The sequence below is a fragment of the Pararge aegeria genome, chromosome 2 (genome assembly GCF_905163445.1).
Source record: "Pararge aegeria chromosome 2, ilParAegt1.1, whole genome shotgun sequence".
Classification (NCBI taxonomy): Eukaryota; Metazoa; Arthropoda; class Insecta; order Lepidoptera; family Nymphalidae; genus Pararge; species Pararge aegeria.
The window spans coordinates 17836162-17852513 of record NC_053181.1 but is presented as its reverse complement, the minus strand read 5'-3'; the positions used below and the strand labels follow the sequence as shown (position 1 = coordinate 17852513).

The window sequence follows — 16352 nt, the reverse complement described above, 5'->3', positions numbered from 1 at the left end:
GTATTTTAAATATTTTTGTAGCACTTTTTGTATAGTTAAAAAATATGAACCGGTAACTTTGGAAATATATTCGCCAGTTACCGATTAATTGGCACAACACTATAGATGTCAAACACTCCAAGCTTTGTTTCGTTTGTCAATGGTTTGTCAGTTGGTTTCGCTGTCAATTGGAAAATGGCAGCGACGAGTGTTGTCGTTCTCGACAGAGGCAACAATACAACTTGTACCGTAAATCTTTTCGGTAAGTTTAATTTCAAAATAATTTACGTAAACTACTATCATTTCAAAAGATGCAACCCTTAGCTTTGCGTAAAGTTTATGATATATTCGAAAAAAGCCGCATAACCTGTAAAAGTTTTTTTGTTATTATTTTTGTATAGATGCGCGGAACTTTTAAAATAGTTAAATATTGCGAAAATCACGCTGTTTCAACTTTAAATGCAATTATGATGGCATGATTTGTGAGATTTAATTCGTTATCTAAATTTTGGTGATCGTGTCGAATATAATAGGAGGTATTATAAGTACAAGTTTTTTTTTTCAATGAATAGACTAAGAAGTTGTCTGACTATGCGGCGACCTTGGCTATTGGATTGTAGGAAGTAAACTGTATACTTGCTTCTAAATTGTAAGTGGTTATTTGATGTACTCACAAAAAATGTTCATAAGCTGTCTAGCAACATTAATAAATAATTAGGAGGCGATTTGTATTAACATTGCAAAGAATGAACTTCATTACCCAGAGTCTGCTTCCAACCTTTACAAATTTATACAAAATATATTTTTTATTCTACGAAAACTTATCCCTGGACTGCAGACCCACCTGGTATTAATTAATGATACAGTGGAAGATTTTAGGTGGGCTAACCTGTCAGGGATATAGCAATTAAATTAAACCTTAACCCCTCTTCATTGTTATGCTACATCATACTGAGCTAAATTGCTTGAACCACATTGTGGGTCGGTAACTAGTCAAGGCTAAAGCCTTCCACCAGACCAGATCAGAGAACATCTAGAAATCATTAATTTCCAAAGTGACCCTTCCTTATTATAATCAAACCAAGGATCTACCACTTGTTAGACCACAGCTACAGCATTGTGGTCTTCAAAGATAAGTTTGTATGTATTTGTACTCTTATTTTTACTATTGGTTCAGATTTCTTGGTGTTACAAATAGTAGAAAAAATAATATTATTATATCATGTTTGATACCACAAAAATACTAATTAGTCAGTTTTTTATTTATTAAAGAGGTACACTGATTATACTGGCATCCATTGCTAGGTTCTACTTTGAGGTATACATTGTCCTCTTCAAGTACTTATTCAAAGTAATTAAGTACTATTTTAAATAAGTACTTGAACCACCTAAATTCTGGCTATTGGTTTTAATGAAGAAGTACAAAGTTAATCATCAAAAAGTGTATTTGTTTGTAAATTTCTGCTTAAAGTCTTTCTTCTATAATAACCGTATTTTCTATTAATGTTAAAATTTAACACTAATATTATTAAATTAATATGCTCACCAAATATTGATAATTTATTTGCACATAAAGTGCATAAAATCATAGCATAGCATCTGAGTCAGGTCAGAAGGCTGCAAGAATGTTATTCCTGTATAAGCTGTATTAAAATATAGCTTCTTGCCAGCTTCTTCTCAGTAGAATTTGCCTTTTGAACCTGTGGTAGAGTCACTATAAACAGACTTGATGATTCAAAAGTGCTTATAATGTAACCCTACTTAAAATAAATGAATTATGAATTCTAAGTTTAAAATAAAATATAATATGTATAAGAAATATTTAACAGACACCAAAGAAGTATAAAAAAAAATCCAAAAATAATGTATGTGCTAAAATAAAAGGAAATAAAATGAGAAATTGTAGTTATTTTGTATATATAATATATTTTATTGTGATACTTTTTCATACATCATTTCATAATTTTTATGAGTTAAGGTAGAGATTTGGATATTCCGGTAGTACAATAATACATTTCTTTCATTATTTATTAACAACCTTTTTCTTTGCAGGTGCTACAGTGGTATCATGGCGGGTTAACAATCAAGAACAATTATTTGTAAGGTAAGTAACTTTTCTCTATTAAATTGTATAACTTGAATGATAATTATTAAAATTCATTTGCAAAACTGGATCTTTAAATGAATGAGTTTATTATTAAGTAGTATCCATCCACATACATTTTAAATATGGAATTGTGCCTGTTTATTTGTTTTATGTACTGCACTGCACCAAACTAATAAAATTCTGCATATAGGTAGCTTGCATCCCACTGACAGATTTAGGATTCTCTTTATACAGGAAAAACTAATGGTTTCTGTGCGGACTTAAAAAACAATAAAAAACCTGAGAATACGCCGTCACAATACATAATAACATGGAATAAACAACTGTACTGAAGTATAATATTCCATAACTACAAAACTACCCTACTTTATATAACATCATGTAACACTATTCTGCTGATAAAGCTAAAGGTCACGGATAGTTTACATTCATAATCAATTATATGATTTAAACTTCATCTCATCCCAGCTAGTAACTTAACATAACATTTAATCCGGCGGACTAATACCTATGTAGGTCTTTCTTGCTATTTCGATTAGTCTATTCAGAAATTTCGCACGATTTAGTCTGGTTTGGTACTTTATCTAAATCGCGCGAATAAAAGACAAGCAAGAGAATTTACTACGTTCACATCCACTGTATCTTCTTTAAGCGCGATATTAAACAACAAATATCTCTATCCTAGGAGTTCTAAAAGGACTGTAAGACTTTTAAATTTGTACAACGATAGTTTCTGTTTATGGAACTCAAAGTTTTTGATAAATTCATCGAAATAGAATTTTGTTCCATAACTATGTCATTTTTATAACCATACTAATATTATAAATGTGAAAGTGCGTCGGTCGGTCTGTTTGTTTGTTTGTTTGTTTGTTTATTTGTTTGGGAACGGACAAAGGATACTTTTTATCCCAGGAACATAAAGGTTCCTAGGGGATTAATAACAACATTTGTATACAGCTATAAGTTACCTATGTTTAACTGAACCGCTGAAATTATTTTAGCGTAACTTAATACGGGGATAGATTTCATAAAAAAACTATTTTACATGCTGTATTTTTGGCTACAAACGATTCATTTTGAACATCGAAAGAAGTATGTGCTACGTCATTGCGACTTTTATGATAAGAACCTCGAAGTGAAATAGACCAGAAAACCATAGATAAATGATGCTTTTCTAAAAACCTTATACCATGCGATCGATGTCGCGGCCAAAAGCCAGCTATTTATAAAGCTAAACCCAAAACCGGTACGAAACACTACGTGGTTGCTGGACGTGTAGCTAAAGGTTGTTTAAAATGGTTAACAATGACTAGGCATCTTCCAGAAGCTCCATTTCGGACTACATTATCGTTTTTCTTTAAGGCAGCAGTCAAATGTAATATCATTATGTTACACACAGCAGCTAGGTAGATACATTTATCTAGCTAGCTGTGCATCGTAATTTAAAAACGGTAACTATGGATAGAAGAGTGATATTATTTAACGCTCATGCCTCGTTGGTCTAGTGATTAGCATGTTTAACTACGGATCACGAGGTACTTGGTTCGCATCCCGGCCAGGACCAAAATTGTAAGGTATTGTGTTAAAGAATTAAAATTTTCTTTACTCATGTAGGTCTCCAACCACTTATAATGCGTTCATGCAAATGCGAGACATTGAAAGTCAACATTTCGTGAGGATGCTCTGGTGTCGGAGCGAAACGTGCGTAGAGAGTAGAATGCCGAATATTTGATTGGCGTTGAGTATAAAGATTGAAGAAATTATAAATCACACCATACAGATTCTACTGCTTTTCGGGGAATACGGCTAATTAGGTTTAATTTTCATAATAGACTTTTAATCTGTATTATCTGTTTCCCGGAACTTCACGTTGTCAAACAAGACAAAGCAAGATGATAGACTGTGATTACCGGCACGTCTCGTTTCCTCGCATTAGAATATTGATGGGATGTTAATTTTATACATTAGCGGGTACAGACCAAAACGTCACGCGATGAACTAACAACTCCGACGAATGCTTCACTTTTGTCTTCCCATGATGATTACGTTTCAAGTCAGACAATACAACATTTTATGACGATTGTTATTTCTAAGTCGTTCAGCAGCTACTAAATTCAAATTCAAAATTTCTTTATTCATGTAGGCCTATCACAGGCACTTATGAAACGTTCATACATATGTTTACATAATATGCTGCATTGTCGTATTAGGATAACTTTTTCCTGTAATGACAAAAATGTAAGATGGGAATAAATAAATAAATAATTGTAAGGGGATGGTGATAACTTCGTTCGCCAACTTAAACCTAAAGCTACGAGGGTTGCAAACGCGCCCTGGTCTAAGAAGAGCCCACAACAAACTTAGCCGGGTATTTATTTTTTGTTATCACCATCTCCAGCATTGAAGTTTAAAGCTACCTAACGCTCATCTAATCAACCCATTACCGACCACTACAGGCGGTCTCCTCCCACAATAAGAAGGCCTTAAGCCTTAAGGCCGTAGTCAACCAAGCTGGCTCAGTGCGGATTGGTGGACATCTAACTCTCAAAGCTAGTAATTAATCTTATCTAAAATCTTCAGATGGCAAATTGAATTTTGAAGTGTTATCTTTATCAACAAAGGAGTATTAAGAATTGAAAAGGATGGCACTGCTTACTTAATTTAATACATCTGAAGTTTTTAGATTTGGCGTTTTTGTCTTGTAATAATTATGTTGGGATTGTTTCAAATGTTTCTATTAGCTAAGTTCTCTTAAATTGCGTATTTTAATCAATCTAAATTAATATGAACGTATTACAGGCTCACGAATGGGCAGCGATATCTTCTGAGAACATGTAGGGTTTAGGTCGCGCCGTAGTCCATCACGCTGGCCAAGTGCGGTTTGTTAGAGTACTCTCTAGAATAAAGGCTGTCTTTCGATGTTTTCCTTCACCCTTAAAGCACTTAAAGTCACCCTTAAATTGATATTGAATAGCATAAAACGCCGGGGATCGAACTCAGCCTCATCGAAAGGGAGGCTGAATCTTTAACACTAGGCCATCAGAGCTATGTATTTTTTAATTTTAATCAATAGTGGAAATATATCAGCCATACGAAAAGCATTGCTATTATCGTACTTGCCGTCGCGCGGTGTAAAAATCCGCACTCTTCTTGGTGGCTAGTTGAGCAAACTATTAAGTAATCGAAATTGTACATAGATTGTTACACAAATTTTAATAAAAAACTAACCGAGAAACAACTTTTATTGCAAAGTTGTTGATATAATTTTGAGTTAGTAAATGAGATTATAAAAAATCCGACCGTGAATACATCCGTGTAGAAACGAGCGGTTTCCGCTAATGAGTCTGCGGCGCTTATCGAGGGGCTTGGGGCTCCTGGACTTTAGCGCGTGAATCTGTTAAATCCAGCTATATCTATAGTTACTAACTGAGGGTCGATATTCGACCATAATTAATTTAAATTTGAAGTTGGAACATTAGTGTGGCTCCATTATCAGAGAGTATACTTACTTCTTTAATCACATAGTTGGCCAAGGCTACAATGTCAATTCGCCTGTTGTTTTATAGTAGTGTATTAAATCAATGTTTGTTTTCAAACAAAATTAAAAAAGAGTAGGCATGGTAGTGTGTGTGATATGTTTTTTATTGATTTGAATCAATGAATGTTTTAAACATAATTTAAAAAAAAAAATTGAGCATTCTGCTCTCGTTCTCTTTATCCGCGCAGTTTTCGTAACAACGGGTAAAAGTTTTTGCTGCACGTATTTTTAAATAGATAGGCTCTGAAACTACTGGACTGATCTTTATTTATCAATAGAAAATTCAACTATTAAGAAGTAACGTAGGTTATAATTTATTTAAAAAAAATAGGGATCTTCAAATAGGGAATCTTTAAAATTAATTAATTCATTAATAACAATTGTGTAGTACATGATTAAATTACTCATTATTAATACCTACAAAAAAATCCGTAAGGAAATATATCTAACTATCATAGCAATGGCAGCTTTAAGTGGTGGCCAATATAACATTGCGTTACGACCTTTTAGTACATGCGGGTAAAACCGCGGAAGTATTATATATAGCTGGTTAAATCTTGCTGTACATAGACCATTCTTGATTTCATCTTATGCCCCTGCTTCAAACGCCATCTTAATTTATTTATAATATACGTGGATGGTTCCTTTGAAAACAATATTCGATTCTTACACTGTAACTTACATATAAGAATCAAACACTTTATCAAATAACATCATTAATGCAAACATGATTGCAATTAAGTACCTTAAGTCCTCAATTAATGCCGTGCACAGTTTCGGTTGGCACTGATTCGCAATTTCCAACATCAAAAGAACGCATACGAAACGAAGACTCCGGATTTCAAATTTGAATAATGAACTCCTCTGTTATTCCGATGGACTTTGACTCCGTAAAATTGCAATTTTAAACCAAGTATATATACTTCTTAAAGCACTAGATGAATAAACAACGCGCATAAATTAAGGTTTGTTAGTTTCCAAATCGCAACCCTTTGAAAATCTAGGTACGTCGGTTTCAAATTTAACAGTCGGCAGTTTTTCCTATGACGACATTGTATATTTTTTATTTGCCATATTTTATTACGCGACTGTTGTTTTACTTACATCGTTAAGTTAGTAAATATAAATGTATAAATTAATAAGTATTTTACATTACTCTCGGTCGGGTTAATCGGCCTTTGTTTCTAGCATGTTAAGGTCATGTTTATAACACTTATGACCGTTTTGCACTAACAAGGCAATGCGTAAGTAGGTAACACCTAATCAAAGAAGATTCCTAGGCATACATTTACCTTTCACCAATCGATTTTCACTGAGCAACTATAACCTACCTTGTCTATGGTTCTTGCTACACGGTGTGGTATTTTGTCTTTGTATTATCATATTTTTTATTTTTCGTATTGGATATTAAAAAAAATAAAAAATTGTCAGGTGTCAGTTTACGAGTTCCCTAAACCTTACGATCCTCCCAATGTGTGTCGTAACTTTAGACGGCGCTTTACGTCATTAGACATGACAAAAGGTTGTCAAATGTTTTTTTCTCTAGGAATCCCCTAAATCACTAGGCATCCGGTTAAGGTATAGAAGAAAGGAATATATCTAAATTGTAGAATGGGTAGAACGACATGAACGAGCATGTAATTGTAATTGTTCGTGATTTCTAGAACTATAGACTAATACTAATATACTATAGACTATATATAGACTAATACTATAACTAGATATTACCGACGACGACGCGGCGAAGGGTACGGGTTAAGGGAAGCTTGTGTGAAATTGTGCTAAGAGAATTTGGATATTAAAAAATAAATTTTAATTTAAATGGATACAAATATTAAACCGCAGCGAATCATCATCATCATCATGTCCACCCATTATCACCACGCCTGGCTCTGCGGATTGGTGAACTTCACACGCCTTTGAGAACATTGTGGAGAACTGGTTACTGGTTTCCTCAAGATGTTTTCCTTCACCGTTAACAAGCGATACTTTAGTTGCTTAAAACACACATAACTTAACAAAGTTAGAGGTTCGTGCTGGCATTCGAACTCTGGCCAAGTGAAGCCACTAGGCTATTTCCGCCCTATCGAACGATTATCCCCTTATCTTAATACGGATAATCACTATTCGTTCTTTGCCATAGTTGACAAAGATACACCTGTCGTTTGAGAAAATAGCTTTTATAAAACAAGGTGCAATTCCCCAAGAAATAACTCAGTCAACAGTAAAAAAAATAATTCCTATAATTCCTTGGGGTTACTTGTAATGATTGTTCTATCAAATGGCGCAATAAATTAACTGAGGTAATGAGTTCTACTATGTATTTTGAAATTAAATTAAAAAGAATAAAATGCCGAACGATAGCGTTTACGTTTTATGTCACATAAAAGTATATCCCTAGTAAGAATTACTATACTTCAACCTAAAATGATTTTTCATTGTTCTTATTCTTAATGCTAAAAACAGTATCGTCTAAAAATTACAGTTTATTTGACATAATTAGGGACGTCACCTAAAAATAAGTAGTATAATTTTGTGACAAAACAATATTATTATGATACTGCTTTAAGCGCTGGTAGTTGCTTCTTGTACCTTATTGGATGATGTTTATGAACGGAGTCCGGAGTAGGTATAATACATGCGAAGTGGATGCCCATTTTATCAAACAACCCCTTGGTCCTTCTCGTTTTTTCCAATCCTGTAAGTTTATTTTCTTAGCATTAAAATATTAACATCGGCTGTATTTTATATAGAAACATGCCATTCTGTAACCGGTGTTACATATTTTTCTCAAAGAATCACTCTGCTGCGAGTTTACTCCAATACTATTGCAGCAATCCTAAGCAAATTGGTAGCTTTCATCTTATCTACATAATCAGACGAAATCAAATTAATGTAATAAATGAAAGCATATTGAAGGCCGCATGTTTCACTAATAGTAATTTAGGTAGGGGCCGATGATAGTGGATAATCGATCTAACGCAAAATCTTTAATTGGTATTCCAAAATTCAATGTCACTAGATCTTTAAGTGTTGATAAGAATTGCGACATCGTCCACTGTCTTCTACTGAATACAATGGTCGCGACTTTGTCTGTGTATAAGTCAACCAAAAAACATAGACATATGCTGTCGCGGACTTTTTTTTAGCAATTTCAAATGGGAACGACTTTGTCATACATGATTATCGAAACTTTTACCGTTTACGCAGCGGAGGCGGTAGGAAAAAAACCCCGATTTTAAACATTCTCCATTGATGCACCCTTACCCTTATACCTTACCCTACACCCTTTTGGTCTTAGCATGATGATATATAGTTTATAAGCCTTCCTCGATAAATGGGCTATCCAAAACTAAAAGAATTTTTCAAATCGTACCAGTAGTTCCTAAGATCACTGTGTTCAAGTAAACAAACGAAACTCTTCAGCTTTATACATTATATATTAGTATTTAGTATAAGATAAACTTGTCTGATTCGCTTTTCATTATTGTACTGATTTATTTAGCTTAGTGAAGTCTATAGGTAACACTTGGTCGGCTATTTCTTATTGATACTTCATTTGCTAGTCTAATCCAAAATCAGAAGGACACACATGTTAATAAGGTTTTAATCAAATACTTTTTGCCTTCACTTTACTATGAAGCTTATCTTGTCTTTCCAGGCTTCGATTGAGAATTTTTGGATATTTTTTTGGATAAGAAGATAAAATTACTTTTTACAATATACACAAGAAAGTTTAGCTAGTCCATTCTAAGTTATCCTATAGATAATCGCAAATGAGATCTTTCTATTCAATCGCAATTAATTCCGAATCAATTTGGAGTCACGTATTGCACGGATGCAATTTGGAGCGGCGACAAAAACGCGTCTCGACCGCGGGTGCCTAACAAACGAGCGCCTGCTAATGATTCTAGTTATATCTCTAGGGTTGGAAGTCGTTGCTTAATGGTACTTTTTATGACTGTGAATAATTCATTTTCTCTTAAAGGTGAGAATTATTATGATGCCATAGTAGCAAGGCTTAGGGCAATAAGAAGAAGAAGAAACTTTTTATTGCACGTAAACACACAGGAAAAGAAACATAACGTTGACATGCAAAGGCGGCCTTATTGCTGTAAGCAATCTCTTACAGGCAACCTTTGTAGAAAGGACTTACAGCAAGAGAACGGGAAAGTGCCGAGAGTGTTTTTATATAGGTATACATAAATACCAAAAATTTATATTGTATAGGAATACATAGATAATTTTAATAAATAAACGTAATATATAAATATAAAATAAACATAATATATAAAAGTAGATTTTAATACATAATTTACAAACAACAACTTCATATGCCATCACACAAAGAGAGGAAGTGAAGTAGGCCTTCAGACGACTCCACGTATTTCAGAAGGTAGATTGTTCCATAGCATAATTGCCTTAAAGGTGAAAGAATTACCGAAGAACTTCGTTTTACAAAATGTTAGTACCAGATGGTTACCAAGGCGGGATCGAAGGTTGGAATAAGAAGTAGAGTCAGAAATAAAGAGAAAACGATCCCTTAAATAAAAGGGGGATATTTGACTTTAATAGTCACTATAATAGAATAGAATAAGTACAGTAGATGAAGTTCACGACGGAAACGGAATACTAGTTATTGCTATCATTTCTGTCATACACTTGCAAACTCCGGAATAATATACCATTTACGGTATTCACTCAAAGACTATGAGATAAGTTAACAGATTATTTAATAGCCAACAAAGTTCACGAGTGGCGGTAATATCATCATCAGATAAGTCTGCTAGTTAAAGCTTATATTTATATAAAAGTGAAAAAGAATGATTTAATATGAAGTCACTCTTATTCAGCGGACCTAAGTTGAATACTGGAAACATAGTAATAACTCAGAATAATAATTGGGAAAGCCCTAAGTCAATAGGAACGAATGAAAGAAACGAAACAGAAATTATTACAAATTAAATTTAAAAGATGTTGGAAAAAAGTCTGCTTTGGCTGGAGTCTTAAATGTAAGAAATTAATGAGTAACTCCCATAAATAGTTAAGTATTAGGAAAATGTCACGGCGAAGGCATAGGAAGTCTGGAGGAGGAATGAAAATCTTAAGTAGATGGCGTTTTCAATTAGTCGGAATGTTACGAAGATTCGTTCAAACAATTTAATTAATTACACCATTAAATATAGTAGGTACATTAAATTATCTGTTCGATAAAGAATTATTTCGAAGAGATTGAAGCCATGTCTGCTTTGCCATAATTTAGAGTAAAGACTTTAATAAAAACGTCTACAATTACTACATGTTATAGTAAATCTTTTAAAGCCAACTATACTCAAGCGCTTATTCTATAAAAAATGTATAAATCATGGATTTCGTCTTACAATTGTATAATTCATTAGTTCTCTTTATATCACGGCAAAAAAGAAATGTTCAGTTATCTACTTTATTATTGTACATCAAAGATATTATTAATAGTCATTTGTGCGTAGTATAAACGAAGGGATCTGAAAGAGGCTTAAATCTTAAAAGGATTAACAACAATAAAAAACGTGGATCGCATTTCTAAAATAGCAGCCGAAAACAATATAGCTTTGTAAGCAACTTTATTATTAGAATAGATGTCCTTGGAATGTATTGAAGTAAGCATACTTTAGTGTTTCACCAGTCATGGATACCAGCTGAGTCCTGTTTATATAAAACATTCTAATCGTAACACACTCGCAAAAATTAGCGATTTTATTGAAGAGTTTGATTGAAATTACGTCACAATAGTACATTTCTGCATCAGCCAGCATAAGAGGCATCGATGAACGAACTTGTAAGTCTTTAAATACGTAAGTCCAACAATGCCTAGTTGCGGCTAAGGCTAATCTAGTACTTTTCTTAAAGATCTATTCACTTGAACTCATTTTGAAAAGCATAATTACTTTTCTAAAAATCAATGACTAACTACGAACAAACATTCCATTGTTTTTTTTGTTAAAAAAATAACTTTCTATTTGCAAGCCACTTTGAAATTTAAAGTAAACCTTTGATAAGTTACATCCTTGGTTGCCGTTATGTTTAGGAGTAAAACATAGTTCGAATATTTTATTGACAGAGTTTACTGTGTTATTTATTTGGCCGCTAAACCAAGACAGATATGGATTTTTATACACTATTTGGTCACTAATTAAAGGTTGTCAAAATAATGCCCAAATTTCCAAGCATGTTTGAGAAAAAAGCATTTCGGTTGCTGTTAATATTTTAATGCCGTAGAGAAACAGACCTAAGTGCTTGATGAACGATGATTGCGTAGATCTCTGATCAAATTTACCATTAAATCGTATTATAAAATTAAATCACCTAGGAGCTAGCGTATCAGGGCTCGTGTCATTGGCAAAAACTAAGCCGCTTTCCGTTTTAATATTAAACATAGTTGGTGAGCTTTTTGTGCGGATGCCGGAGGGACGTGACGCGCCGCTTGACCCTTTTACGCCGGGATTGCGGCGTGAAATGATTCTGAAGAAACTAATGGATGGATTCGATATGCTTCAGAGTTCGTAATTTTCAACGCAGCGCCTAGTTGGGTGCGAAATATTTTTTGCGCTGCTTACTTGGTTTTATTTCGCGAATCGTTGTTGTGAATTTTAACTGCTGGTTTCTGTTTTGATGAAAACGCTCACAAATAAGTATAATTTTACTTCGTGTGTTTAAATTTTCTATAACAATTATTACGATTAAGTAGTTTATTTTTAATCTTTTTGCTTAAGGTATTAAGAAGACCAATAAATTAAACTAATTTTTCTTTTTTATTTGTAGATTCTACCTCGACAATGGTGCCAATTCTGTTGTCAAATCATTATCTAAACTATAGCAATCTTAAATAAAGCTGGCTCTTTCACTACGATCCCTGTGGAAAAAGATAGCTCTATTTAGCCTCATAAATTTAGTTTACAGTAAAGATTGGTGTGTTACCATATATAAATTGTACGAAATACATTTATTTGGATAAATTTAGCATTCTAATGAGCAAGTTTAAATCCGCAACATTGCTAAGCCACTACCAACAGACACACAATTTATTAGCGCAACGTAGCTAGCGGGTAGCTCGCCCCATCTTGTTTTTGTGGTCGCGTCTGCAGCCCCGAGTCGCCACTTTCTTCCCACCCCCTCCCTCCGATGACAAATGGCCCTCCGCCCGCTAATGCCCAGATAATTTTATGCGGCGATGCAGGGTCGGGATGACCGAGTGATTACTAGCGATGCGAGCTATCTAGTTAACACGAATAACGCAATTTATATCTTCTGCATCCTCATGATTTATTATTTTATCCCTATGCCTATCCCTACTAATATTATAAATGTGAATGTAAGTTTGTTTGTTACGCTGTCAATCAAAAATTACTTTACCGATCCTCATGAAACTATGTGCACATGTTCTTGGAAGTGTTAGAAGTAATATAGGATACTTTTTATCCCGATATTAAGCTCGGTTTCTTTGGGAAAGGGGATGAATGTGTTTGAAATTATAACCGATTTAAATAATTATTTTTGTACTATAGAGGTTATAATATGTGTTTAATTTTGCCCGAACTTTGTGTACATGTGATGAATGTGGTTGGAGATAGAGGATAGAACTCCTCAGCGGACAGCATCAAACCCCTCCTTTAAGGCTTAGCGATACTGAATACTTTAATTGTTTAGAACTACACCTAAAAATACAACACCCACATCAGAAAACAAAATCAAACGCAGACGAAGTCGCGGGTAACAGCTAATAATAATATACTTCTTGCAATATCTTTGAAAATCAAATTCGTTGATTTAATGTGTTACTTTCGATCAAATTACATACTATATCACTTAGCAACATCTTTATGAACGTTTACTTTGAGTTTAAATTCACTATATTGGATTAACTAGGTCGAAATCAGCATGCATGAACACCCTCCGCACTTGTTTAGCGTGGTATACTACAAAAACTGCTCAATCTGAGAGGAGACCCGAGCCCGGTAGTGGGCCGGTAGCGATAACATACGTCGAGCTTGACTCAGCGTGTTTTATCTTCTAATTATTATAAAACTAGAAAGCAAAGTATTGCCATTAATTTCTGGTTTACATACGAGTAAATTACTAAACGAAACTCAATTAACAAACCTTAAAATAGTGCTGTCCTTTTCCATGGCAGGCGTTTTGAAAGGGACAGCACCACTTTTCGATCTGTCAATTTTGTTTAGTTTCGAGATTTACGTAGACACCATAATCGATATTCTAACCAAAACGTTGGAGCTTATTCCGAGAAAGTAATTAGATGAAGATGGTATGAAGTCTCTTTCAGAAAAAGCTGTAGAATTTATACCTCATTTCAGTTTTCGTATATATTGATAATATTGTTTTGCTTCATGCTTCTTAAGTAGTATAGGGAAACATTTTAGCAATTTAAATTGCGATGAATGGAACTGCGCATCGCAGCTTGCCCAGTAATAATATTCGTGTTTCTTTGTTCCTTGATGGACGTGCTCGATTAAGATCTCAGTTTTAAAGAATCGATTATGATAACAGCTAGCAAATTAGCAACTTACAGTACTTAAACCAAGCGTGGACATCTGCTCGTCAATCCAGTATTCTTATTGGCGTCAGATAATGATGGACATACATACCCGATTAAGATTAAGATATAAAATATGGTAAATAGGTCCATTCCACTAGATAATATCGCGTTTCTGGTGTGCCGGTTACGAGTTTAGTGGATACGATTGAGTCTCCTTGCCACTAAAATTGCGATTTATTACTAATGTGCCATACATTAGACAGTTGGTTCCTCGAATCAAATACTCCAGATATTAGGAAACTATTAGGTTTGAGGTGAGCGAGTGATCGAAGTGTAGTCTTCGCTCAAGGTTGAGTTAAGTGGTCAAAATCATGAGTTTACAACTTAGAATAAGGGTGTAAGTCAAGGCGAAAATTTTCTTTATGGGGCATGTATTTTTATTCACAGACTTTTATGGTAATCCGCATTTTGATATTGGCGTTAAATAGATAGGTAGATGAACATGGTTTTGCAAACAAATTCGCCAGAAACAACACAAATGAATAATAAATTTACACAATTTAAATATAGATGGTCTGATCGGTGTATCCGATCAAGATGAAAAAATGGTAATAGCTACTAATTCAGGTCGATATCGCATCACTGGTGCTTTCCGGCACATATTATTCAGTCCATTACCTTCTTCTAGTGAAGCAGATAATTTTGCCAGCAAACAAATTTCTGAACCGAAATTAATTGACAGGACTAGAATATTGTTCTATCTTTTTAAAAGGAAATAGAGATGACAGTTGGCACTACTTTTAGACCTGTATTTTAAGTTTAGCGATTTGTGTACTTACTTACTTTTAATTGACGCCATTCTAGTGTTTAGCTTCAAAATTCTGTTAATTACATTTTCAGAATTTAGAATATTTTTGATAAAGTGTGACAGCTGAAGTGTGCCACTCAACCAGGATGATTGCGTTTATTTTGAAATTTTGAGGCGACTGTTTCTCATAGACGTGTTTTATTTAGACCGTTTTATCCTATTAATAGTTTAAAGGATTACGTAAACGATAAAAAAAACGCTTGGGTATAAATAAGAAAATATAATATAAAAAGAATACCCGGCGAAGATTGCTGTGGACTTTTTAGACCAGGACCCGTTGAAATCAAAGTAGATTTAGTAAAACTATCCTATTAAAAGCCAATTTGACGAAAACAAATTATTGCTTTGAAAATAATGTCATTTTATAATGACAGTGGTTCGACATGGCTATCTTGGGATTATTTAATTAAATCAAATATAGGTAGTTGTTGTAGAAATTTGGCATATCTGACACACGATATGCTAAATTATCGAAAGTATTCATCATCAGAACCAACGAACCAAAAAATACAGCTATTTCGGTAAAAAAAGTTTTGATCTTAGGAAGTCAAACTCGATACCTAGTTTTTTTTTTTTTGTAATAATTGACGGACCAAGCTGACGGGCTTGATGTTAAGTGGAAAACATCGCCTGTAATCATGAGAGCAACACTACGCAGGGCATGCAAGGAACACGTCGTACAAAATACCGCGGTGTGTCCAACAACCCAAGTTGTAGCCTCATATGCCTATCAATACATCGGCAAGCACTTCCTTGATGCTGGAACACTGCAATGCTACTTGGCGATTGAAATAAGCATGGCGATAGTTCTTTTCTGGACGATCTGTCATAAGCTCTATTACTATAAATCATTCGATTACTCGATATATCGCACCTTTATCGGTTACCTCATCGATCGACGCAAGTCAACGGTCCCAAGCTTCACATTATTCACCTCTTCACGGATCGGTGGTCGCTGAAACGGGTTTATCGCGTCATTAGATGGGAAATCATTTCTATCATCAGATTCCTTATTTGGCTTTGTTATGGCGTAATCTGCTTTAATTGCACGGTGCTTACCGTTTCTTCTTGATATCGGATGTAAGTGTAATTAGATTAAGCGAAATATGTCATGTGTAACAAATAGCTGGATAATTAATACGTCGGTGTGGTTGATTAAATAGATAAAAGTAAGGTGTCGTGGGATCTTCCACAGAAAAGAAGTACAAAAGTGTATGTTTTAGGCCTTATTGATAAAGGAGAGTTTATATTACTAACTTGTGATCATCCTCAGTTTATATTTGTTCTATTAATATTGGTTATAAACGATTATTATTAGATGCTACAT

General features: G+C 34.1%; 1 protein-coding gene across 1 annotated transcript in view; it reads left to right on the top strand.

Annotated features, from left to right (window-relative positions):
* The first annotated feature begins 167 nt into the window (after positions 1–167).
* LOC120629958 (glucose-6-phosphate 1-epimerase) overlaps positions 168–16352 on the top strand; it is a 55705-nt gene continuing 39520 nt past the window's right edge. The window contains exons 1-2 of the mRNA XM_039899057.1: positions 168–241; positions 2032–2083. Of these exons, the coding sequence (XP_039754991.1) occupies positions 175–241; positions 2032–2083 (119 nt within the window). The 5' untranslated portion in view covers positions 168–174. The remainder of the gene's footprint in view (positions 242–2031; positions 2084–16352) is intronic.